We start from the raw sequence: 27853 nt of genomic DNA on the forward strand, positions 1-27853 counted from the left end.
CACTGTTGACTAGTAAAAGAAGAGGAAAACTAAAAAGAATGTGGTGTCATGAACTTCATATGGAACCAAAAGAGAGCCCGCATAGCCAAGTCAATTCTAAGCAAAGAGAACACAGCGGGGGGCATCACACTACCAGATTTCAAACTATACTACAAGGCTACAGTAATCAAAACAGCATGGTACTGGTACCAAAACAGAGATATAGACCAATGGAACAAAACAGAGGCATCGGAGGCAACACAACTTATCTACAACCATACAATCTTTGATAAACCTGACAAAAACAAGCAATGGAAAAAGGATTCCCTGTTTAACAAATGGTGTTGGGAAAACTGGCTAGCCATGTGCAGAAAGCAGAAACTGGACCCCTTCCTGACACCTTACACTAAAATTAACTCCAGATGGATTAAAGACTTAAACATAAGACCTGGCACCATAAAAACCCTAGAAGGAAATCTAGGCAAAACCATCCAGGACATAGGAGTAGGCAAGGACTTCATGAACAAAACACCAAAAGCATTGGCAACAAAAGCCAAAATAGACAAATGGGACCTAATGAAACTCCACAGCTTCTGCACGGCAAAAGACACAGTCACTAGAGTGCATCGGCAACCAACAGAATGGAAAAAAATTTTTGCAGTTTACCCATTTGACAAAGGGCTGATATCCAGAATTTACAAAGAACTCAAACAGATTTACAGGAAAAAAAACAAACAAGCCCATTCAAAATTGGGCAAAGGATATGAACAGACACTTTACGAAAGAAGACATATATGAGGCCAACAATCATATGAAAAAATGCTCATCATCACTGGTCATCAGAGAGATGCAAATCAAAACCACATTGAGATACCATCTCACGCCAGTTAGAATGGCGATCATTAAAAAATCTGGAGACAACAGATGCTGGAGAGGATGTGGAGAAAAAGGAACACTTTTACACTGTTGGTGGGAGTGTAAAATATGTGGCACATATACACCATGGAATATTATGCAGCAATCAGAAATGATGAGTTTGTGTCGTTTGTAGGGACATGGATGAATCTGGAGAACATCATTCTCAGCAAACTGACACAAGAACAGAAAATGAAATACTGCATATTCTCACTCATAGGTGGGTGATGAAAAATGAGAACACATGGATACGGGGGGGAGTACTAAACACTGGGGTCTATTGGGGGGAAAAGGGGAGGGCCAGTGGTGGGGGGAGCTGGGGAGGGATAGCCTGGGGAGAAATGCCAAATGTGGGTGAAGGGGAGAAAGGAAGCAAAACACACTGCCATGTGTGTACCTATGCAACTGTCTTGCATGTTCTGCACATGTACCCCAAAACCTAAAATGCAATAAAAAATATAAAAAAAAGAATGTGGTGTCTTGAAACCCAAGTGAAGAAACAGCACAACTGAATCAAGTGCTATTGAGAGATTAGTTAAAAGGAGGATGGAGAATTGTTCATTGAATTTAGTTCTTGATGACCTTGACAAGAGTAGTTTCAGCTCAAGTGGTAGAAGCACCATACACAATGTTTGGTACTTGCTTTTTCAAACAAACTTAATCCATTAAAAGATCTTTTCATATCAGTGTATACAGAGCTGCCTCATTCCTTTTCAATTTTTTTTGGTAGAGATAGGGTTTCATTTTGTTGCCCGGGCTGGTCTTGACCTCTTGAGCTCAAGCAATCCTCCTCCCTGAGGCTCCCAAAGTGTTGAGGTTACAGGCATGAGCCACTGCGCTTGACCTGCTGCATTCTTTTTTAAAGAGCTGTATCATGTTTAACTGAATATGTATTACACGATTTATTTAACGAGTTACTCCCCAATATATGAACATTCATTTTCAACTTTATGCTGTTTCTGACAATACCAAAACAATTAGCCTTTTACTGTCTCATTTTACACATATGAGTGTCTGTGTAGAACAAATACATAGAAATAGAATTGCCTGGTCAGAGAGTATATGCATTGAAAAATGTGATGGCTATTTGGCTGTATATGTGTAACCCTTCTTATCTTTTTTCCAGCATTTCTATATGTTTACAGTCTAAAAGGGGTGTGTGTGAGTAAGCTCAATCCCTTATGTTGCCTAATTCTATTTTCCATTACATAGTCTAAATGATTATTACTCATATTTAAAAGAGTAAAGGATTTTAATATTTTACTTGGTAAAGAGGCAGTTAACTGAATCATCTTATTAGTTCTACTGGCTTTCAGTCAAATCCCTTGAATTTTTAAATGTCTATAGTTAGCAATAATGTTGTATTAGTTAACAATAATGTTGTGTCCTTTCTGTTATCTATTACTTTACTTTTCTTATCTTATTTCATTGTTTAGAAATTCCAAAATGATATGTTCTTTCCTTCCTTTAGTGGGACCATCTCTAGTATTTCACTAATAAGTAACATTAACTTACATGAAGATTGCAAATGTTGCTTTCAAATAAATACTATTATGTTGAGAAAATATATTCATACTTGATTTCTAGTGTATAAACAGTTAGTATAAAAATGAATATTATGTTGCACAGCAATGTGAATATACTTACTGCTAAACTGTATCCTTAGAAATGGTTAAGATGGTCAATTTTATGTTGTGATTTGTTTTACTGCAATTAAACATTTAAAAAAATTATCAAATATAATCTCAAAATTTTGGCATTTATTGAAATAATCATGTCAATTTTATTTTTTGACTAATAATAAATATTTTCCAGTAATTCAGAAAAACCATTAGGGTCTAAAAATTATAAATTTGTAAATATTAATCTCTTCTCTTGCCAGATTTTCATGTACCACTGTGGTAGGTAGAATAATGGCCCCCAGAGATGTCCACATCCTAATCCCTGATATTTGTGTGCTACAGTTTGGATGTGGTTTGTCCCCATGAAAACTCCTGTTGAAATTTAATCCCCAATGTGGTAGTGTTGGGAGATGGGGCTAGTGGGAGGTGTCTGGGTCATGGGGGCAGATCCTTTATTAATAGATAAAGGTATCCCTGTGGGACTGACCGAGTTACTGTGAAAGCAGGTTGCTCCTTCTTATGTTTGATCTCTTTGTATCCACCTGCTTCCCCTTCCATTTTGTGCCATGAGTTGAAGCAGCATGAGACCTTCACTAGATGGGCTGTCCGATCTTATACTTTCCAGCCACCAGAATCATAAGCCGAATAAACCTTTCTTTATAAATTACCCAGCCTCAGGTATTCTGGTATAATCACACAAAATGGACTAAGATACTATGGATATGTTACCTTATGTGACAATTGGATTATGCAGATGTGATTAAGTTGAAGATATTTAAATGGGAAGACTATTTAGAATTATCTGGCTGGGCCCAATGTAACATCTCTTTCTTGTGTAACAAACCACAAGGATTGTTACACAAGAAAGAGAGAAGCAGCAGGGTCAAAGTCAGAAAGAGATGTGATGATTCTCTCTGCTGGCTTTGCAGACAGAGGAAGGGGCCACAAGCTAAGGAATATAGGCGCACTCTAGGATCTAGAAAGGGCACAAAAACCCAGATTCTCCTCTGGAGCATCCACAAGCAATACAGCCCTGCCAATGCCTTGATTCAAGCCCAGTGAAACTCATTTCAAGCTCAACTAACTTTATGGCAGCAATAATAAACTAATAGAACCAATCAACAAATACAATGATAACCATATACAATTAGGGTAAAATAATATAACAAGAAAATATACTTAAAATCATCTTTCTACTATTGCCTAGAGGAAAAACAATTCCTAAAAAAAAATTTGTATTAACTTTGCCTTAGTTTAGCAGACTCATAGAAGCACAGTAATTTTAGAAGAAGCTCTATGATTAAATATATCTCCCTAGAGAAGACAAGATATCTGAGACTGCTCTAAGGAAAATATTGGTGACTGTAAGGTGATAGTGCCAGAGGTGCTATGTTAGAGAGTATGTATTGGTGTGCAACTGTGGGATACAAGCAAAGAGCTGCTGACTCTTATTCTAACCTGAGTTGTTTCTGCTTCTAAGATTCTAATTTTTCTATCTGTAAGGAAATGACAGTTCAATTGTAAATCTGCTAGAAAATGGTATGATTATATGAAGATGACAATTCTAATAAAATTAATTTCTAGAAAATCTAAACTGGATTACCTACTAATTAAGTAAAAATTAAACTTTATGGGGATGAAGCTATAGATGACAGTAATTTACTTCATTTAGAAGAGTTATAAGAAACTGAATGTGTTAAGTCTGAACTTTGCTAATATGGCAGAATTACATCCAAATGTCTACATATAACCGTAAAAGATTTACTTTGTCCTAAAGCTTTCTTTTATTTCTAGAAAATACATTTATGGCAACTGTTTCTGAGAAATCAATTATTTTTATAATAAAAAGCACATAAGAAATAACATATCAATTGGGCAATCACTTTAATGTAAAACTATTATACAATTTTTTTTCATTTCTGATACTCTTAAATTTTTATCCTATCAAATTTAGAAAATTTAAAATGGCTAGAACTTCCAGTACTATATTGAATAGGAGTAGTGAGAGAGGGCATCCTTGTCTAGTGCCAGATTTCAAAGGGAATGCTTCCAGTTTTTGCCCATTCAGTATGATATTGGCTGTTGGTTTGTCATAAATAGCTTTTATTATTTTGAGATACATTCTGTCAATACCTAGTTTATTGAGGGTTTTTAGGATAAAGGGCTATTAAATTTTTTCAAAGGCCTTCTCTGCATCAATTGAGATAATCATGTGGTTTTTGTCTTTGGTTCTGTTCATGTGGTGAATTACGTTTATAGACTTGTGTGTGTTGAACCAGCCTTTCATCCCTGGGATGAATCCTACTTGATCATGGTGGATAAGGTTTTTTGATGTGCTGTTGCAATCAGATTGCCAGTATTTTATTGAAGATTTTTGCATCTATGTTCATCATGGATATTGGCCTGAAGTTTTCTTTTCTTGTTGAATCTCTGCCGGGTTTTGGTATCAGGATAATGTTGGTCTCATAAAATGATTTGGGAAGGATTCCCTCTTTTTTGATTATTTGGAATAGTTTCAGAAGGAATGGTACCACTTCCTCTTTGTGTGTCTGGTAGAATTTGGCTGTGAACCTATCTGGACCTGGGCTTTTTTTGGGTGGTAGGCTCTTAATTGCTGCCTCAACTTTAGACCTTGTAATTGGTCTATTCAGGGTTTCAACTTCTTCCTGGTTTAGGCTTGGGAGGAGGCAAGTGCCCAGGAATTTATCCATTTCTTCCAGGTTTACTAGTTTATGTGCATAGAGTTGTTTGTAATAATTTCTCATGATGGTTTGAATTTCTGTGGAATCTGTGGTGATATCCCTTTTATCGTTTGTTATTGCATCTATTTGGTTATTCTCTCATGATCAAGATGGCTTCATCCCAGGGATGCAAGGCTGGTTCAACATCCACAAATCTATAAATGCAATCCATCACATAAATAGAATCAAAGACAAAAATCACATGATTATCTCAATAGATGCAGAGAAGGCCTTCAACAAAATTCAACAGCCCTTTATGCTAAAAACTCTCAATAAGCTAGGCATCAATGGATTGTATCTCAAAATAATAAAAACTATTTCTGACAAACCCACAGCCAATATCATACTGAATGGGCAAAAACTGGAAGCATTCCCTTTAAAATCTGGCACAAGACAAGGATGCTTTCTCTCACCACTCTTACTCAACATAGTATTGGAAGTTCTGGCTAGGGCAATCAGGCAAGAGAAAGAAATAAAGGGTATTTGAATAGGAAGAGAGGATGTCAAATTGTCCCTCTTTGCAGATGACATGATTGTATATTTAGAAGACTCCATCGTCTCAGCCCAAAATCTCCTTAAGCTGATAAGCAACTTCAGCAAAGTCTCAGGGTACTAAATCAATGTGCAAAAATCACAAGCATTTCTATACACCAATAATATACAAACAGAGAGCTAAATCATGAGTGAACTCCCATTCACAATTGCTACAAAGAGAACAAAATACCTAGGAATACAACTAACAAGAGATGTGAAAAATCTCTTTAAGGAGAACTACAAACCACTGCTCAAGGAAATAAGAGATGACCCAAACAGATGGAAAAACATTTCAAGCTCATGATTAGGAAGAATCAATATCGTGAAAATGGCCATACTGTAGAAAGTAATTTATATATTCAACGCTATCCCCATTAAGCTACTAATAACTTTCTTCACAGAATTGGGGGGGAAAACCACCTTAAACTTCATATGGAACCAAAAAAGAGCCCACATAGCCAAGCCAATCCTAAGGAAACAACAACAAAAAAATCTGGATGCATCAGGCTTCAAACTATATTTCAAGGCTACAGTAATCAAAACAGCATGGTACTTGTACCAAAACAGATATATAGACCAATGGAACAGAACAGAGCCCTTGGAAAGAATGCCACACAACTACAACCATCTGATCTTTGACAAACCTGACAAAAACAAGCAATGGGGAAAGGATTCCCTATTTCATAAATGGTATTGGGAAAACTGGCTAGCCACATGCAGAAAGCTGAAACTGGATCCCTTCCTTACACCTTACACAAAAGTTAACTCTAGATGGACTAAAGATTTAAACATGAGGCCTAAGACCATAAAAACTCTAGAAGAAAACCTAGGCAATACCATTCAGGACATAGGCATGGGCAAGGATTTCATGACTAAAACACCAAAAGCAAAGGCAACAAAAGCCAAAATAGACAAATGGGATCTAATTAAACTTAAGAGCTTCTGCACAGCAAAAGAAACTATCAATAGATTGAACCAGCAACTCACAGAATGGGAAAAAATTTTTGCAATCTACCCATCTGACAAAGGACTACTATACAGAATCTATGGAGAACTTAAACAAATTTACAAGAAAAAATAACCACTTCAAAAAGTGGGCAAAAGATATGGACAGACACTTTTCAAAAGAAGACATTTATGCAGCCAACAAACATATGAAAAAAAGCTCATCATCACTGGTCATTAGAGAAATGCGAATCAAAATCACATTGAAATATCACCTCATACAAGTTAGAATGGCAATCATTAAAAAATCAGAAGACAACAGATACTAGAGAGGATGTGGAGAAATAGGAATGCTTTTACAGTGTTGGTGGGGGTATAAGTTAGTGCAACCATTGTGGAAGACAGTGTGGCAATTCCTTAAGGATTTCTAGTAACTTGGAAATTGTTAGGAGAAATACCATTTGACCCAGCAGTCCCATTACTGGGTATATACCCAAAGGATTATAAATCATTTTATTATAAAGATACATGCACACGTATGTTTATTACAGCACTGTTCACAATAGCAAAGACTTGAAACCAACCCAAATGCCCATCGATGAGAGATTGGACAAAGAAAATATGGCACATATATACCATGGAATACTATGCAGCCACAAAAAAGGATGAGTTCATGTCCTTTGCAGGGATATGGATGAAGCTGTAAACCATCATTCTCAGCAAACTGACACAAGAACAGAAACCCAAACACCACATGTTCTCACTCATAAGTGGATGCTGAACAATGAGAACACACAGATACAGGGAGGGGAACATCACACACCCAGGCCTCAGGGGTAGGGGGCTAGGGGAGGAATAGCAGGGTGGGGAGGGATAACATTAGGAGAAATACCTAATGTAGATGACAGGGCAATGGATGCAGCAAACCACCACCATGACATATGTATACCTATGTAACAAATCTGCACAATCTGCACATGTACCCCAGAACTTAAAGTATAATAATTAAAAAAAGAAAAAAAAATTGAAAACTAAACTAAATAAAATGTACAACTCAAAAAAATATGTTTTTATTAGTTAAAACAGATTTCTAATAATTCAGACTAATTGTAAAATAAATAATTAAAAACTATCACCATGAAAGTGTTTTCTTAGTAATTATCCATATAAGGAAAATTTATTTTTATATAATTCCCAAAGAGAGATGCTTAGGTGTTGTAAATTACTCATCTATTTATGTTATGTGGATAGAGATCCACACTAAAGCTTATTTACACAGACGAATGCATAAAGAAAATGTAATATATACTATACAATGGAATATTATTCAGTCATTGTAAAGAAGAAAATGATGTTACATGAGACAACATGGGTGATCCTAGAGGACACTATAGCAAATGAAATAAGGCAGTCACAGAAGAACAAGTATTGCATGATTCTACTATATTAGGTATCTTAAAACAGTCAAACATATAGCAGCAGTTGAATGATGACTGCTGGGCCTAGGGGGAAGAGGGAATATGGAGTTGCTATTCAATCAGTATAATGTTTCCGTTATGGGGGATGATTGAATTCTAGAGATCTGCTGTACAGCACTGTGCCTGTAGTGAATAAAACTATACTGCATACTCCAAAAAGTATTAAGAGGATAGACCTTGTGATAAGTGTTCTTATCACAGCATTTAAAAGAGGCTTAATCATTTCCAAAGTACTAAAAGTAGGAGAAGTCATGAGACCTATGACTGAAAAACTTATGTAAAATCTAAAGCAAATACAATTTGGACTAAAATATTAATAAAAATGGAAATTAAAGGTTAAAGCCTACTCCTATAGCATAGTACTTAATGTTTGTGATATTTTAACACTTTAAATACTGAACACTTTAAAACAATTTCAGAATATTTTGTATGTTCATCTCCTGCCTCATTAACTAGAATGTAAGCCTATCAAAGGTGGTATCATCTACACATAGTATAAGAATCAGTACTTTTTTTTTCTATCAGAGTCAGTGTCATTCATCAACACTCTCAGATGTGTGGGGACATCTGAGAGTGTCAAACCTGTGGATCAATAAACATTTACTGATCCTCATTTTGATTTTTCTCAAAATATGCATCCACTGTTTGTCTGATTCAGTCACTTTGAAGTTTTCTTAGAAGTTTTCTCATTTATAAGTCACTTACATGTGAAAAAGATAAAAAATGAATGTACCCTTAAGGGTTAGTTCTGGCACTATCTGGAGAACTTGTTACTGCTGTCATTTAAAGCAGATACCCTCACTGACTCTGTTTACCAAATGAGGCAGATTTGTTATCTGTAAAGCCCCTTTTATCACCAACAATGATGCTTTGTAGTTATAACTTAAAAATGGCAATCCTCTTATCTCTGGTGACCAAATAGGACCAACTTGTCAAATGTACATTCTCTCTACCCACACACTGAAATAGAGTCGTCATAGATTACTATGAGTCATGCCATTATTGGTCTTCCGCTGATATTATAATTTATGTGTTCATATGTTTGGTATCACAAGTTTCATGATCTGGATCAAAATGGCATAGAAAGGACCAAAAACTTCTAGCAAGTTAGTTAAATTTTTGCCAAATGGTAGATATTTAGTTTATGTGGTTTTGTTTATATCTTTGTGTGACATTAACTAATCTGCTTATGAGTCAGCTCATCAGAAAGGATTCATTACAACTAGCACTAAACTCTAAGGAAATCAAGAGCCCCATAAATGATGGTAAAATATCAATTAGCCTATAATTACTAATATTAAGCTTTTAGAAAAAAAAAGAAAGCTTCCTTCTGAATAATGAAAAAGATAACCCCATCAATGAAAGCAAGTGCATGATGTTAAGGAAAATTTTTACTCAGTATCTACAGTATACAAGGCACTGGAATTAACAATAAGGACCAAAAACACTTAAGAATTTACATGGGAGAGCCAATTATAAAATAATCAAATAAACTATGGTAAGTATTATAAACAAAAAGAATGGATTGTATTACATAGTACTTTAAAAGCACATATTAGATAGCCATGACCTTGTGTGTGTTTGTGTAGATGAGTGAGGTTGGTCAGGGAAGATGTATCTGAGTAAAAGATTATTTCTTTAAGCATGGTTTCCTTTGGTCCTCTGAATATATTTATATTGACTGCTTTGAAGTTTTTGTCTGTTAAGTCCAAAATTGAGTACTGAAGTAAAAATAGAAGTTTACTAGGTATAGAGGGGAAGGTAACAGTCTTGCTTATAAAAGGTCTTACGGCCCTGAGGTAGAAAGGAATATAGAGAACTTAAGTTAAAGATCAGGGTGGTTGAAATATGGAATGCCAGAGTGTCAGGCAGAGAAGTGAACAATCCATTTGGAGAGGTGGGCCAGATAATGCAGGGTCATGTAGACTCTTGTGAATGATTTAGGTCTTTTAGTTTTAATCAAACAAGTGACATGAATTGATTGTTGTTTTTAAAAGACTACTCTGACTTTACTGTGCAACTTGGATTAAAGGTGGGGTGGCCAGCATTCAGCAAGAGAGATAAATAGGAAGGTAAATTTACTTTTCAGTAGTAGTAAAGAAATATAATAAAAGACCCGTAGATTAAAACCAATAAAACTTTCTTTAGGGCAAAACCAATAGAATTTTCCTGTATATCAAATTATAAAACTCTCAACAGATTAAATCCCAGTAACGAATAACCCTTGAGATAAAAGAATTTTAAAATTCACATTTAAAAAGAATAAACAATCTGGAATCAATACTTTTATAGAAAAATTGAATCTTTTTTTATGGCAAATCACAAAAACTTTTTTTATATCTATGATATCTACAGAAAGACAGTTTAGTCTAAACTCTCAGCTTAATGATGGAATATGAAGGCCCATGGAGGTCTGGTGAACTGCCTAAGGTCACAACGATATTTGAAGACAGAACTTCTGAAACATGAGTTAAATAAAAGAAAAAAAATGCCATTCAATATTTATTTCAGCACTTTTGAGATTCTTTCATGGCCTTTGGCTTTTGACAATTTGACTATTATACATCTGGGTATGGATATTTGTGATTATCCTACTTGGAGTTTGTTGAGTTTCTTAGATGTGTAGATTAATGTTTTCCATCAAATTTGAGACACTCAGTCACTCTTTCTTCAGATATTTCTGTTCTTTCTCTCTCCTCTCCTTCTGATACTCCTATAAATTTCTTGGTGAGTATAATGTTGTCATAAACTTCTCTGAGGCTCTGTTACCTTTGTTATTTTCTGTTACTTTGTTATTAACTTCTCTGAGGCTCTGTTTGTTATTTTCTTTGTTCTTCAAATGACATAATTTCTATTGATTCTTCTCTGCTTTTTCAAATATACTTTTGAGTGCTTCCAATAAAATTTTCATTTCAATTATTGTACTTTTCAACTCCAGAATTTCCATTACTTTAAAAATATAGTTTCTATCTCTTTATTGACCTTCTGTATTTGGGGAGACATTGTCATTACACCTTACTTTACCTTTTTTTTCTTTCTTTCTTTTTTTATTTGGACATCTCATCTGTCACCTAGGCTGGAGTGTAGTGGCATAATCACAGCTCACTGCAGCTTTGACCTCCCCGGGCAAAAGTGATCCTCCCATCTCAGCCTCCTGAATAGCTGGGACAACAGACACATGCCACTACACCCAGCTAATTTTTTTTCATTTTGTAGAGACAGGGTTTTGCCATGTTGCCTAGGCTGGTCCCAAATTCTTGGGTTCAAGCGATTCTCCTGCCTCAGCTTCCCAAAATGCTAAGATTACAGGTGTAAGCCACTGCATCTGGCCTTACTTTACTTCTTTGAGCATGGCTTCCTTTCATTCTCTGAATACATTTATAATGGCTGCTTGGAAGTTTTTGTTGGTTAAGTACATCTAGGCCATCTTTCAGGCAGCTGGAGCTTCTGGTTATTATTTGCTCATTTGTTTAGTGACTTGGTTGAAATATTTCATTTAAGTCTGTTTCTCCCATGGTATGAAGCTTCTGATGTACCTCAGAGTATCCAGCCTTGAATGAGCATACATACAATTATCCTTCAATGACACTGATGACACTGGTTTTAGCAGAATTCTTTTTTTTTTTTTTTTTTGAGACAGAGTCTTGCTCTGTCACCCAGGCCAGAGTGCAGTGGTGTGATCTTCGCTCACTACAACTTCCACCTCCCAGGTTCAAGAGATTCTCCTGCCTCAGCCTCCTGAGTAGCTGGGACTACAGGTGCATGCCACCATGCCCAGCTGACTTAGCAGGACTCTTTGACTGTCTCTTCCCCTGATATCTTTGCTGACCTTTCTGTCTTTTTTGATATCACAGCCAGATATTAGGTTTCTCTAATTGCCAGCTGATTATGCTACTGTTTTCAACAATGTCCTCATGCATAAACTGTACCACAGTCTGATTCAATTAAATGTAGACTCCTTTGTGAGGCCATTTTGAGGCCAGTCTTTGAGGTTTGTTCCTATCCCATCAGGACGACTCCTAGCTATCTCTAGTTCTGGTTTTCTCTGATAAACCAGCTGCTATACTTTTAGCTGCTACTCCTCATTCTTAAGTGTTTACCATTAAAATCTTCATTGTTCAGAGACCCATTAGGTTGGAACTTTCCCATACTCCACATAAAGTTAGTTCTTTGAGGAGAGCTTCAGAGTTCCTGTTGTTAAGGTTGCTTCCCAAGCTGGGCAAATTCTCTGAGCCATTGATCCAGCACCCGGTTGGGGACAGTGGCCTACTTCTCTTGGAGTGACATTTCTCCTTTATGAGAAAGACAGTGGGTGAGGGTGGTAGCCTCTGGACTTCTCAGCTTGCCTCTCCCATGTGGAACCTCTCTCCTTTCTATAAACAAAATTAGGTGAAAGAGTTGAGGCCCTAGTTTTTTGGCCTGCTGAGTGGAGTCAGAGCTTTTTGGCCAGATCTCTGCCCTATGGAAAGGAATCCAACAACTTCTTGGTGGTACTCTTTAGAATTTGGTATCTGCAACATGAAGCTGAGGGAGTTAAATATACTAGCCATCTGCCCCTCCTATGGAGATACTATAGCCCTTGACTAGAAGCTGGAGGGAAACGGAGCCCCATCTTCCTGGCCACACAGTGCTGAATTGAAGCTTCGGTCATGCTAATCTGGGGGTGAGGGGAGGCAAAAAGCAGGTCATAACTCAAGGGCCACAAATTATTTTTACTGAGATTTAGCAGCTTTTCTCAAATAAATGTTTTCTTGTTTGATGACTTGTTATGTAACCTTAGGATAATTTCCAGAGACTTTGAATAGTTTTTTTTTTAAATAGTTTTCACTAGTTATGGTTTTTCTGCTGAGGATGGTTCTGTGGAACTTCTCTCAGACCACCATTTAGGTACTGATAATTTCCACTCTGTATCTCTGAAGTACAGAGGTTATTAGCAAACTAGCATTACTGTATAAATAACTTTATTTATATATGCATACCTTGGAGATATTGCAGGTTCAGTTCTAGACCACCATAATAAAGTGAATATCATAACAAAGCAAATAACAAATTTTCTGGTTTCTTAGTATGTATAAAAGTTATGTTTACACTACACTATAGTCCATTAAGTACAATAGCCTATGTCCAAAAAATGTACATGCCATAATTTAAAAATACTTATTGCTAAAAAATGCTAATGACCATCTGAGTCTTCAGCAGGCTGTAATCTTGTTGTTGGTAGATGGTCTTGCCTTCATGTGTATGGCAGCTGCCGGACCTAGGGTGGTGGCTGCTGAACACTGGGACAGCTGTGGCAGTTTCTTAAAATAAGACAACAATAATGTTTGCTGCATTGATAGATTCTTCCTTTCATGAAAGATTTCTCTGTTTGTTGGCACTTTACTCAAGTAGAACTTTCAAATTGGAGTAAATTCTCTTGAACTCTGCTGTTGCTTTACTAAGTTTATGTAACAGTCTAAACACTTTGTTGTCATTTCAACAATGTGTACAGTAGCTTCACGAAGAGTAGAGTCCATCTCAAGAAATTACTTTATTTGTTCATCCTTAAGAAGCAACTGTTCATTCAATTTTTATAATGAGATTGAAGCAATTCAGTGACATATTCAGGCTCTACTTCCAATTCTATTTATTTGTTTTTTCCACCATGGTAACTGTTATTTCCTCCACCAAAGTCTTGAACCCCACAAAGTTATCCATGAAGGTTGGAATCAACTTCTTCCAAACTCCTTTACATGTTGATATTTTGACCTCCTCTCATGAATCATAAATGTTCTTAATGGCATTTAGATTGGTGAATCCTTTTCAGAAGGTTTCAATTTACTTTTCCCAGATCCATCAGAGGAATCACTGTCTATGTCAGCTATATAGCTTTACAAAATGTGTATCTTAAATAAGACTTGAAAGTCAGAATGACCCCCTTATCCATGCACTGCAAATGGATGTTATGTTGGCAGGCATGAAAACAACATTTATCTCCTTGTACATCTGCATCCGAGCTTTTGGTTGACTACATGCATTGTCAATGAGCAGTAATAGTTTGAAAGAAATGTCTTTTTCAGAAGTTTGCAATATTCAATAGACCATGCTGTTAGCAGATGTGCTGTCACCTAGGCTTTCTTGTTCCATTTATAGAGCAGAGGCAGAGTAGATTTAGCATATTTCTAAGGGCTCAAGAATTTCTGAAATGGTAAACAAGCACTGGTTTTAACCTAAAGGTGTCAGCTGCATTAAACCCTAACAAAAGAGTCAGCATAGCCATTGAAACTTTAAAGCCAAGCATTGACTTCTCCTCTCTAGCTATGAAAGTTCTAGATAGCATTTTCTTCCAAAAGGAAAGCTGCTTCATCTACATTGAAAAATCTGTTGTTTAGTGTAGCCCCCTTTATCAATGATCTTTGCTAAATCAGGATAATTTGCTATAGCTGCTACATTACATCAGCACTTGCTGCTTCACCTTGCACTTTTAAGTTACGGAGATGGCATTTTTCCTTCAACTGCATGAACCAATCTTTGCTAGCTTTCAGTTATTCTTCTCCAGTTTCCTCTCCTCTCTCAGCCTTGATAAAATTGAAGAGAGTTAGAGCCTTGCTCTGATTAGGCTTTGGCTTAGAGGAATGTCATGGCTAGTTTGATCTTCTATTCAAACTACTAAAATTTTCTCCATATCAGCAACAAGGCTGCTTTCCTTTTTTATCATTCATGTGTTCATGAGAGTAACACTTTTAATTTCTTTCAAAAACTTTTCCTTTGCATTTAAAACTTGGCTGTTTGGTGCAAGAGGCCTAGCTTTTGGCTTATCTTGGCTGTGGGCATGCTGTCCTCACTAAGCATAATCATTTCTAGCTTTTGATTTAAAGTCAGAGACATGTAACTTTCTTTCAATTGAACATTTCAATGCCACTGTAGGGTTATTATTAGCCTAATTTCAATATTGTTGTGTCTCAGGGCATAGAAAGGCTGGAGGAAAGGGAGAGAAATGGGTAAGAGCTGACTGGTAGAACAATCACAACACTAATATTTATCAATTAAGTTTGCCATCTTAAGAATGCAATTTGTGGCATTCCAAAATAATTACAGTAGTAACATCAAAGATCACTAAGCACAGATTACTAAAACAGATATAATAATAATAATAAAGTTTGAAATATTGTAAGAATTACCAAAACCTGACACAGATATATGAAGCAAGTGCATGCTGTTGAAAAACATTGTGCTGATAGACTTGCTCAATGCACGGTTGCCACAAACCTCAAATTTGTAAAAATAACAATATCTGTGAAGCACAATAAAGGAAAGCACAATAAAGTCAGATATGCCTGTGTATTAAAAAATGTACAGAGTACTAAGAATTAGGTACAGGGCTACATTTTAGCTATATAAGAAAACTTTTAGAAGATTTTTGTATTCTCCAACTTTTAATTAATAACTAACTTTATATTAAAATGAAATTTTAAGTCCACTATTTAAAAAAATAAAAAATTTTAATTATGCACTTGAAATCACAAGAATCTGTTAAAATTGTTTCTGGGTTATTTAAAATTTAAACTTTATAAATAAATCTTATAAAGTCTTTATACTTTAGCTCTTGGAACATATGATAAACCTTCTTGAGAGATTCTTATTTAACTTTAACTTCTCTCTTAAACATATACACCAACAGCATTATCAAACAAAAACCTGCTCATACAAACAGCAGGGACCAATTTACATTTAATCAAGCAGAAATTGCTGCGTAGAATCTAGGTATTTCCTCTATGACATTTGTATTGACATTCATTCAAAATCAAATTATTAATATATATGTGTAATCTTTTAAAGAAAGAATATCATGTCAGCAATTCTATATAAATTACATATTTTCTATTTATGATAAGTGGTTTTATTCTAGTGGAGATGTGAAAAAGTAAGAATCTAAGCATCCACAATATCAGCAAATGAAATGATCTAAGGATAATCATGACACTACAAATTGATTTTGAAATATTATTTATTCAATATCTTTAATTTAAAAAGTATCATGAAAAATGCTTCCTCCAAACATCTTGGAATGACTTAAATATGAATTTGACATCTGATTTAAGCATCTGTGCCAATAACAAAGATAGAAAACTCACCTGCCAATACCTCCTTGTTGTTCCATATATGACAAAAGGAACACATTGGGAACTCTTATTCTCCTATCTAATCCCACAGTAAAAACAATAGATAACCCTTTCCCTCAATGTGATGTACAGAATCAATGCAATCCACGTGAAATTACAAAAAAAAAAAAAATAGGAAACCTTTCCCAAACTTACAACATTTCATCTGACAAGTATGCCATGGATTACAAAAGGATTTAGTCAACGACAGAGATCTCTCCTAAAGTATCATGATTTAGAGAAACTAAAACAAGAACACTATATACTTTAATTTTTAAACTTACCTGATATAAATAATCTTCAAATACAAAATAATAATCATCATTGCTTGCTGTCAACTTCACATCCTATAATTAAAAGTAGACAGTACTGAAAAGAACCCAAATGAATCTGTCTGTAGTACTAAAGCACACACACAGTATTCAGAAGCATTACTGTAATAAATTTATTACTTTGTGATCATAAAGTTCGCAATTAGATTTTAATATTGCTATATAATTACTTGACTAATATATGTGACGTTATTTGACCTCAAATTCCTCATACTTTTTAAGATCCCTTTATTAATTCTTATTAATTATTTATTCTTTCAATTTTATCTCCTTTTAGTCTAATATTTAGATGGCTTAAAGCTAGAAAAGAAAAGCAGATGCAATCACAACATTCAAAAGCAACCATAACAATCTGGCCCCAAATTACTGTTCCAGGCTCACTGTTGAAGTCTACATTCTTGCCATTACTGCAAAGACCAAATATCCTCCTTGCCTTTGTGATTATTCACTTGCAAGTCACCACTTGTTACAGAGAGAGCAGGAACATTGATTTTCTGTATTATGAGTTTACGAGCTAGTTCATTGACTTCCCCTGGATAGTGCATTAGTCCCTGGATAGTGTATTAGTTTCCCTCTTTAAATATATTCCTATTCTCACTTTCTGACTTGAGTCTACCTTGATGATTTCCATGAGCCTCACTATGAGACTTTAGGCACTTGGAGCTCCAACGTCTTAAATGTTTTTTATATATGTAGCACTACCACAGTGCCTAGGACCTAAATACCCAATACACGTTTGACGAGTGAATAAAAATAAAAATGATAAAATTATTAACAGAAATTAATTACATTTTCCCGTGATATAATTCACCAGTTTATAGTACCCCTCCTCCAATAACAAGCAAAAAAATGAACAAAAGTCTAAAAAAATAAACCAAAACACGTGTGTTTCCCCATGATTATCTCTGAATATTGTATCCAGAGTTGGAAGCTGCTGCTTGTGTGCTTCAGTGTAAAGAACATGAAATTCCAACAGATTTAACTAAGATTTGAAGTCCAGTTCCCTACTTTTAGCTGTAAGACTGGTCAGTAACTCTGAGCCTAGATCTCCATATCTGTAAATGGGGATACCACCACCTACTTCAGAAAGGATGGGTAAATGCCTAGCACAGTATCAGATACAGAGTAGATATCCAGAAAACTATTTTAAAAATTCACCAAAAGCCCCTTTACTTACAATAGTGTCCATCTATTTATAAGTAAATATAGAACCCAAACCTTATATGTATCTAAAAACTCCAGACCTACACTACACCACACTTTTAGACCCAATATATAATCAATTCAACAAGTACTGATTGATTGCTTGGGATGAAGGATACGAAAATCAAAACTTCAACAAACAAACAAAAAAGAAGACAAACAAGAAAAGAAGAAAATATTTATTGTCAAGAAGTCTACAATCTCACTGGCAAGATAGTGAAAACATGAGAAAATTACAAAGAAATGTTATAAAAATTCACGGTCAAATAGATCAGTCTACAAAATTCAACCAGGCTGGTGAGCAAAGTAGCAATCAGGGGAGGATGGAAAGAACAATAGATGACTCTGGGGGTAGCAAATGTATGCTAAGTCTGAAAAAACCATAGTGACACAGATTAAGGAGAAAGAAACAGTCCAGGCCTCTATGTCAGAAGACAGCCTGGACAAAAGTAGAGATTATGCATTCTCAACAGGGGTGATATTACTGCCTCTGTGGGCATGAAAACTGGTTCTTGGAGGTCAACAAATTTTACATATGGCAATGGTATGTAGCCATCTAGAGCTCATTCCTACCCACCCAAATCTTATTTTTTGTTATTTACTTTTTCTTATTAGAGAGAAATTAATTAATCTTTCTCTTCAGGAGCATGATAATGAAGAAAGGTTGAAAAACACTAGTATAAATTATCAGATTATAGTAAGAAAATGGTTGAAAACTATAGAAAGTATGGATAAAGGCAAGTTTGTTCACACACACACACACACACACACACAGAATCATTTAATAAATTAGCCTAGGGAGGGTTCAGTGACATTCTGTACTCAGAACATCATCGACTCAGAACATCTAAGACTGTTTCCATCCTCCCCGATTGCTACTTTGCTCAATAGCCTGGTTGAATTTTGTAGACTGTTTGAGCTATTTGACCACGGATTTTCTAACATTGCCTTGTTCCACTCATTCCTTTAACCTTTAAAAGAACTCTACCTTGTTTTCAGTTAAATTTAAAATAAGTCTTTGCTATAGGGAGCTATAACAAAACTGAGTATTTTTTTAATGATGATTCTCTTAACAGCTGACTTGAATAATGTTTGGAGTGATCAGCAGAGCCCAACTAACTCAAGTCAAAAATAACCAGAGACAGACATCTTCCTAAACACATTCATGTTGTGCAAAGGATTGATGCCATCAGAACTTGTATTCAATTTATCAGGCACAAACCACTTTCTTCTTAGAACAGATTTTCTTTACTGAGTCCAACTGAAATTCATTTTGGTGACAAAGAGAACTCTCATGCTAGCACTTCTTACTTTTTCGAGCTTTTTCACGTGTGAGTTTCCTCTCATTTGATTAGAAAAGAGGTTAACGGTTTTACAGGCCAAAAGACCTTTTACAGTTTCGATAAAATAATCCACTGAGCATAATAATTTGACCAAGTCAACAGTAGTACCTGTGATCCAAATCTAGTGAAAAACCTCTGTGAGATTCAAGACTTTCCATCAAAGGACCATATCCTCTAAACTCTCATTTTCCACTTACTGTAGAGCTTAGTGGTTAAGGATACAGTTCTGAAGTCAGATTGGTTAGGTCTAAATCTTGGCTTCACTACTTAATATGTGAATTTAAACAAACTTCTTTCTTAATCTCCATTCCCTCATTTGTAAAATGGCAAAATAACTACTTTCTGTTTTGTTAAAACACACGTGTTGCTATGTTGCTGGTAAGGGAATGATATCAGTTTAACATGAAAGTTGTGTTGGTTCAGATGCAATTTTTCTTAAGCAAGACGAGTCAGAGCAGAGGGAGGAGAATTATAATCAGAGCAGGAAAGAAAGACGTCTTCAGCTCAGCTGCTGCTGCACAGGCATGAAGCTGTATAGCTGCATCTTAAGAACATTAAAAACGGACACTGGCACTGGGGCTCCCTCTCCAGAGAGGCACATTCCCAGCCGGCACATTTCTCTGTTGCTGTTCTTCTTATGCTCACCTTAACAGTAGCCCCAGTGGCCCAGAGCGCCACTTCCACTTGCATTATTTAAGCATTTCTGTTTTATTTGTTTCGTGTATTTTTAATAGTTCCTACCAGACCAGCCTGCCTGAGCTGTCTGATTCTTCTCCCAAGCCACCAATGTTTGCTTTTGTTAGTACTCTGATTATAAAGTTGCAAAAGTTTGAGTGTGTCTACGCCAACCCTGTTTTGCCTATAAGCTGTGTTGTTTTTAATGAATGGTTTTGCAGAATGCAAGTTTTTCCCCAGAAAAACAATGCATTTATCATTCATAGCCTAAATGTTAATATCTGCTACTCTTAGGTAGTTGTATGCATTAAATAATAATCCATGTAAAGGGTCTGGAATACTATATGGCATAGTAAGCATTCATTTGTTACTAAAAGTTATAATTACCCCTGGACATGTTCTACTCAAATTTTCAGGTCCTCAATGTGTAATCTTCTTTTCCCCATTTCTGAGGCCTGAGATAATATGCCTTTCTCCATTATAATTCAAATCTAAATTCAAAATCCAAGACTTTTAAGCTGCCTAAGATTAACTCAGAATTATTTGTATCCTATATTACACTTAAAGTGTTAGCTACACCAGACCAATCTGGTTCAACTTTTATGTAACACAGTTATGAGCTGTTTTTCAGTTGCGATGCACCGCCCCCAAGTTGAAGGTCATGTAACCTGAGCATGCCCAGATGAACCAAGCATGCAACCACAGGTGGAACCTGTGTGATAGGACTAAGGATTGGGGTCTAAATTATGAAGTGGATACCATATGGCAGTATCCAGGATTCAATCAGATCAAGCCCTGGCATCACCGGCAGAATCCAGTCTGCTCAGACCTTTCTGGCTATAAAAACCCAGTGCTTTGGTGTTTGGCTTCCTATTGTGTACTGGAAAATGGACCCTGTTTGGCTCAGTGACAAAAGCATCAACTCAGCTCTCAACTTGATTATCAGATGCTTGCAGGCAAAAACTCAATGTATCTCTACCTTAAAACTTGAGATATACTTAGCCACACGTCTAGAAACTAAAAGAAATTAAAAATTAAAATGTAATTTTTGGTCTTCTTAGCTCGGAAAAAGAAAAAAAATTAAAATGACTTCAATATAAAGAGAATAAAAAACTAGGCCCTAAAGAATAATAAGATAAAAATATTATATTCTGATATTCTTTTCAGTCCTTTTTTGTTTGTGTAGAAACCTTGAACTTACAGAGATAAAAAAATGCTTATTCTCTTATAGGGAAGAAGATTAACAAAGAATGCAAGCTGCAAATTTTGAACACCAAATTTATATTTATACATCTAATGACTTAAAATTATTTTTCAAGGTTAATATATATCATTATGTATATCAAGGTTAATGTATATCAATATGCAAGCTCTGCATATTGAAGAATCTCAATTTTTAATGATATTAATGAAAAGGAAAAAACTAAGTTCACTTTTACTTACTTTATAAATTAGACTGTCCACCAAAAGGTCATGTTGTATCACATTGGTCTTAAGCTGCTCATAATACAAGACATCCTAAATTTAAAAGTAAAACAAATATTAAAGCTCAATCACATTTATAAAGTCAGCCTCAAACTCAAGTAATAATCAATAGTTTTCTAAACACTAAGAAAGACAAGAACTCTCTTTTATTCACTACTATAACCCTCATGCATGACTAATAGTAAATGTTCAATAAACACACCTACTCCCATCACTTAGGATAACATCTGACACCTGGTGAATATTAAGTCAATATTTGCCAAATTAACTATAATTTAATTTTAATAGCAAATACAGTATTTATTAAGTACTTATAAGTGCCAGGCACTATTTTACCTGTGTTACATGAGTTCATTCATTTAATACCAAACCAACAAGATAAAATAGGTCAGTGATTATTATTCCCATTTATGCTTAAGAAACTGAAGCCAAGATAGAAAAGTAACTTGCTATTCAAGGCCATAAAGCTAGAACACAATCATATAGCATATAAAAGAAAAATCAGCTTTTAATATTAGAATATGGTCTCATATGTTTGAGCTCAGGGGTTCAAGGTTACAGTAAGCTGTGATTGAGCCACTGCCCTTCAGCCTGGGTGACAGAATGAGACCCAGTCTCTAAAATAAATGATTTAAAACAAGAATATGGCCCCATAATATTATAAAATCTGATTAACTGCACAATGATGAGATTAGGCTAATGTTTAATATAATAGAGAATAAGAAGTAGAAGAGAAGAAAATGGAAAGTAGAGAGAGTAAGCGAGGAAATGAAGAAGCAGGGAAGGACTAAAGACAGTAATCAAGTTAAGCCTCAGGTTCACAGCTGGTTGGGGCATTAAGGATGAAGGTAGAGATCAATTGAGTAATAATTATGCTAACAAGAGATGGAAACATCTGGTTGTTTAGCTGACCCTTGTATTCCTCCAAATCTCTTCTTTCACCTCTCAGGCACTTTTGCCCTAGCCTCCTCTCAAACCCAAAGGCAATTTAGCATACATGGATCTGTATGGAACTGCCTGACGTTAGAGAAGAATAGTGGGATAGGGTCGTCTGGGACAAGGAGGAATATTTATTGCATATAGCTGCCTTGCCAGGATAAAATCTGACTCTATGTTTCCTGAAATATGATTTCTTAATCATAAAAGATGTTTAATAACAGTTCTTTGGCTTAAGTCAAAGTGAGATTTCCCTACTAATGATCTGGGCACTTACTGGCTACTTTTAGTCATTTAGATTTTAATTACAAAGCCTTAATTGGTTCTTATCGATTTTCCTTTTTTTTTATAAGATGGAGTTTTGCTCTTGTTACCCAGGCTGGAGTGTAATGGCCCGATCTCGGCTCACCACAACCTCCACCTGCTGGGTTCAGGCAATTCTCCTGCCTCAGCCTCCTAAGTAGCTGGGATTACAGGCACACGCCACCATGCACAGCTAATTTCCTGTATTTTTAGTAGACGGGGTTTCACCATGTTGACCAGGATGGTCTCGATCTCTTGACCTCGTGATCCACCCACCTCGGCCTCCCAAAGTGCTGGGATTATAGACTTGAGCCACCGCGCCTGACCGATATTTCCATTTTTTAACTAAAGCAAAATTATTTTACTATTTTTTTATCTTCTATTGCATCTACTGAATCTATCTCTCTGGCTAGAATGTAGGCTCCTTAATGGTAGAAACTGCACCTAATTCACATATCAGTTCCTGCCAGTTGGAGTAAAGGAATGCAAAAGCTATGTTTATGAGTTTGTCTCTTTTTAAAAGTAACTTTAAAATTACAAACTAATATATGACCATTAAAATAAGTGAAACAATCTAAAGTAAAAAAAAAAAAAGTTAGGCATCCTTATTCCTTCCATTCAACATTCCCAAAATAACTAATATTATTTGTATTTGGTATTATATTTGTGGTGTTATTTGTAATTTGTATTCTTTCTTGCTTATACCCATCTCCATGCTTACATGACTATGTAATCATAGTTGAGAGTTTCTGTTGCTTTTTAATATAAAATGGAATCATACTATACTCTTTATCCAGATATTCTAACCCAAAGCTAGACCATGGTTTTCTTTTTTTTAAACAATACACATTTAGAAGTTGCAATTCTCGTCTCTGATAAAATAGACTTTAAAGCAACAAAGATCAAAAGAGACAAAGAAGAACATTACATAATGGTAAAAGGATCAATGATACAAGAAGAGCTAATGATCCTAAATATATACGCACTGAATACAGGAGCATCCAGATACATAAGGCAAGTTCTTAATGAATGAAAAAGAGACTTAGACTCCCACACAATAATAGTGGGAGACTTTAACACTCCATTGTCAATATTAGACAGATCAACAAGACAGAAAATTAACAAGGATATCCAGGACTTGAACTCAGACCTGGACCAAGCAAACCTAATAGACATTTACAGAACTCTCCATCCCAAATCCACAGAATATACATTCTTCTCAGGACCACATCACACACACTCTAAAATTGACCACATAATTGGAAGTAAATCACTGTGCAGCAAATGCAAAAGAACCAAAATCATAACAAACAGTCTCTCAGACCACAGTGCAATCAAGTTAGAACTCAGAATTCAGAAACTAACTCAGAACCGCACAGCTTCATGGAAACTGAACAACTGGCTCTTGAATGTTGACTCGATAAACAATGAAATGAAGGCAGAAATAAAGATGTTCTTCGAAACCAATGAGAATGAAGACACAAAATACCAGAATCTCTGGGACACATTTAAAGCAGTGTCTAGAGAAAAATATATAGCAATAAGTGCCCACATGAGAAGCAAGGAGAGATCCAAAATTGACATCCTATCGTCAAAATTGAAAGAGCTAGAGGAGCAAGATTTAAAAAACCCAAAACCTAGCAAGAGACAAGAAATAACTAAGAACAGAGCAGAACTGAAGGAGATATTGACACAAAAAATTCTTCAAAAAATCAATAAATCCAGGAGCTGGTTTTTCGAAAAGATCAACAAAATAGACCACCAGCCAGATTAATAAAAAAGAAAAGAGAGAATAACCAAATAGATGCAATAAAAAATGATAAAAGGGATATCACCACCAATTCCACAGAAATTCAAACCATCATCAGATATTATTATAAACAACTCTATGCACATAAACTAGTAAACGTGGAAGAAATGGATAAATTCCTGGACACTTGCCTCCTCCCAAGACTAAAACAAGAAGAAGCTGAAACCCTGAACAGAACAATAAGAAGATCTGAAGCTGAGGCAGCAATTAAGAGCCTACCACCCAAAAAAAGCCCAGGTCCAGATGGGTTACAGCCGAATTCTACCAGACACACAAAGAGGAGCTGATACCATTCCTTCTGAAACTATTCCAAATAATCCAAAAAGAGGGAATCCTTCCCAAATCATTTTATGAGACCAACATCATCTTGATACCAAAACCCGGCAGAGACTCAACAAGAAAAGAAAACTTCAGGCCAATATCCATGATGAACATAGACGCAAAAATCTTCAATAAAATAATGGCAAGCTGATTGCAACAGCACATCAAAAAGTTTATCCACCACAAGCAAGTAGGATTCATCCCAGGGATGCAAGCCTGGTTCAACACACACAAGTCTTTAAACGTAATTCACCACACAAACAGAACCAAAACCAAAAACCACATGATTATGTCAATTGATGCAGAGAAGGCCTTTGACAAAATTTAATAGCCCTTTATGCTAAAAACCCTCAATAAACTAGGTATTGACGAAACATATCTCAAAATAATAAAAGCTATTTATGATAAACCAACAGACATTATCATACTGAATGGGCAAAAACTGGAAGCATTCCCTTTGAAATCTGGCACTAGACAAGGATGCCCTCTCTCACCACTCTTATTCAATATAGCACTGGGAGTTCTATCCAGAGCAATAAGGCAAGAAAAAGAAATAAAGGGTATTAAATAGGAAAGGAGGAAGCCAAATTTTCTCTATTTGCAGATGACATGATTGTATATCTAGAAGACCCCATTTTCTCAGCCCAAAAATCTCCTGAAACTGAGAAGCAACTTCAGCAAACTCTCAGGATACAAAATCAATGTGCAAAAATCACAAGCATTCCTATACGCCAATAACAGACTTAAAGAGAGCCAAATCAAGAATGAACTACCATTCACAATTGCTACAAAGAGAATAAAATACCTAGAAATACAACTAACAAAGAATATAAAGGACCTCTTCAAGAAGAACTACAAACCACTGCTCAATGAAATAAGAGAGGACACAAACAGATGGAGAAACATTCCATGTTCATGGTTAGGAAGAATCAATATCGTGAAAATGGCCATACTGCCCAAAGTAATTTATAGATTCAGTGCTACCCCCATCAAGCTACCAATGAACTTCTTCACAGAACTGGAAAAACCACCTTAAACTTTATATGGAACCAAAAGATAGCCCGCATAGCCAAGTCAATTCTAAGCAAAAAGAACACAGCAGGAGGCATCACACTACTGGACTTCAAACTATACTACAAGGCTACAGTAATCAAAACAGCAATGTAATGGTAGCAAAACAACGATATAGACCAATGGAACAGAACAGAGGCCTCGGAGGCAATGCAACATATCTACAACCATCCGATCTTTGACAAACCTGACAAAAACAAGCAATGTGAAAAGGATTCTTTGTTTAATAAATGGTGTTGGGAAAACTGGCTAGCCATGTGCAGAAAGCAGAAACTGGACCCCTTCCTGACACCTTACACTAAAATTTACTCCAGATGGATTAAAGACTTAAACATAAGACCTAACACCATAAAAACCCTAGAAGAAAATCTAGGCAAAACCATTCAGGACATAGGAGTAGGCAAGGACTTCATGAACAAAACACCAAAAGCACTGGCAACAGAAGCCAAAATAGACAAATGGGACCTAATCAAACTCCACAGCTTCTGCATGGCAAAAGAAACAGTCATTAGAGTGAATCAGCAACCAACAGAATGGGAAAAAAATTTTGCATTTTACCCATCTGACAAAGGGCTGATATCCAGAATTTACAAAGAACTAAAACAGATTTACAAGAAAAAAACAAACAAGCCCATTCAAAAGTGGGCCAAGGATATGAACAGACACTTTACAAAAGAAGACATACATTAGGCCAACAAACATATGAAAAAATGCTCATCACTGGTCATTAGAGAAATGTAAATCAAAACTACATTGAGATACCATCTCACGCCAGTTAGAGTGGCAATCATTAAGAAATCTGGAGACAACAGATGCTGGAGAGGATATGGAGAAACAGGAACACTTTTACACTGCTGGTGGAAGTGTAAATTAGTTCAACCATTATGGAAGACAGTGTGGCAATCCCTCAAGGACCTAGAAATAGAAATTCCATTTGACCCAGCATTCCCATTACTGGGTATATATCCAGAGTATTATAAATCGTTCTACTATAAGGACACATGCACACAAATGTTCATTGCAGCACTGTTTACAATAGCAAAAACCTGGAATCAACCCAAATGCCCATCGGTGATAGACTGGACAGGGAAAATATGGCACATATATACCATGGAATATTATGCAGCCATCAAAAACGATGAGTTTGTGTCCTTTGTAGGGACATGGATGAATCTGGAGACCATCATTCTTAGCAAACTGACACAAGAACAGAAAATGAAATACTGCATGTTCTCATTCATAGGTGGGTGTTGAACAATGAGAACACACGGACACAGGGAGGGGAGCACTACACACTGGGGTCTGTTGGGGGGAATAGGGGAAGGACACAGGGGTGGGGAGTTGAGAAGAGATAGCATGGGGAGAAATTCTAGATATAGGTGAAGGGGAGGAAGGCAGCAAATCACACTGCCAAGTGTGTACCTATGAAACTATCTTGCATGTTCTTCACATGTACCCCAAAACCTAAAATGCAATTAAAAAAAAAAGAAAATTCAATAAATGTCAATTTAACTTCTAAAAAAATACACATTTAACTCTTTTTAATAGCTACATGCATTTTAATATTTTTTAAGTTGTGGTATACATGTGTTACAGTTTATATAATCAAATCCCTATAGATGGATTCTCAGGTTGTTTGTCCCTACAAATAATATTGTAATAAATATCCCTATGAACTATGTTTTTATATCTACAGAATAAATTGGCAAAGGCAGGATTATAGGCTGAAGACTGTATGTATCTTAAACTGGGGTACAAATTGCCTGACTAATCTAAAAAAAATCAATTCAAATTCCCACCAGCAACATGAGAACACATTTTATCTATATACTCACCTCTTTTAAACATTTTCATGCATGTGAAATACCTCATTGTTGTATTAATTTGCACTTTCCCCTCATAACATAGGTGGAGAAACTTTCATATATTTACTGGTCATTTGAATTTCCATGTCAATGATTTGCCCTTCGTAACATATACCTATTTTTCTATTAGATTTTCTCTTAATAATTTGTTAGA

The 27853-nt window shown here is 35.7% G+C and overlaps 1 protein-coding gene across 5 annotated transcripts in view; it reads right to left on the reverse strand.

The window, feature by feature from the left end:
- Positions 1-27853, reverse strand: part of TBC1D19 (TBC1 domain family member 19) — a 155154-nt gene that overhangs the window by 45698 nt on the left and 81603 nt on the right. For 4 of the 5 annotated variants that reach the window (XR_013533519.1, XR_013533518.1, XM_002745929.6 and 1 more), the window contains exons 12-13: positions 21352-21426; positions 16640-16702 (exon numbers count right to left, since the gene is read on the reverse strand). Coding sequence is in view for 3 of the 5 variants with exons in the window: in XM_002745929.6 (XP_002745975.3) it covers positions 16640-16702; positions 21352-21426 (138 nt within the window). In the remaining 2 variants the exon portion in view is untranslated. The remainder of the gene's footprint in view (positions 1-16639; positions 16703-21351; positions 21427-27853) is intronic. The other variant, XM_035293925.3, reaches the window with a different exon arrangement.

This window comes from Callithrix jacchus, chromosome 3 (assembly GCF_049354715.1).
Source record: "Callithrix jacchus isolate 240 chromosome 3, calJac240_pri, whole genome shotgun sequence".
NCBI classification, from domain to species: Eukaryota; Metazoa; Chordata; class Mammalia; order Primates; family Cebidae; genus Callithrix; species Callithrix jacchus.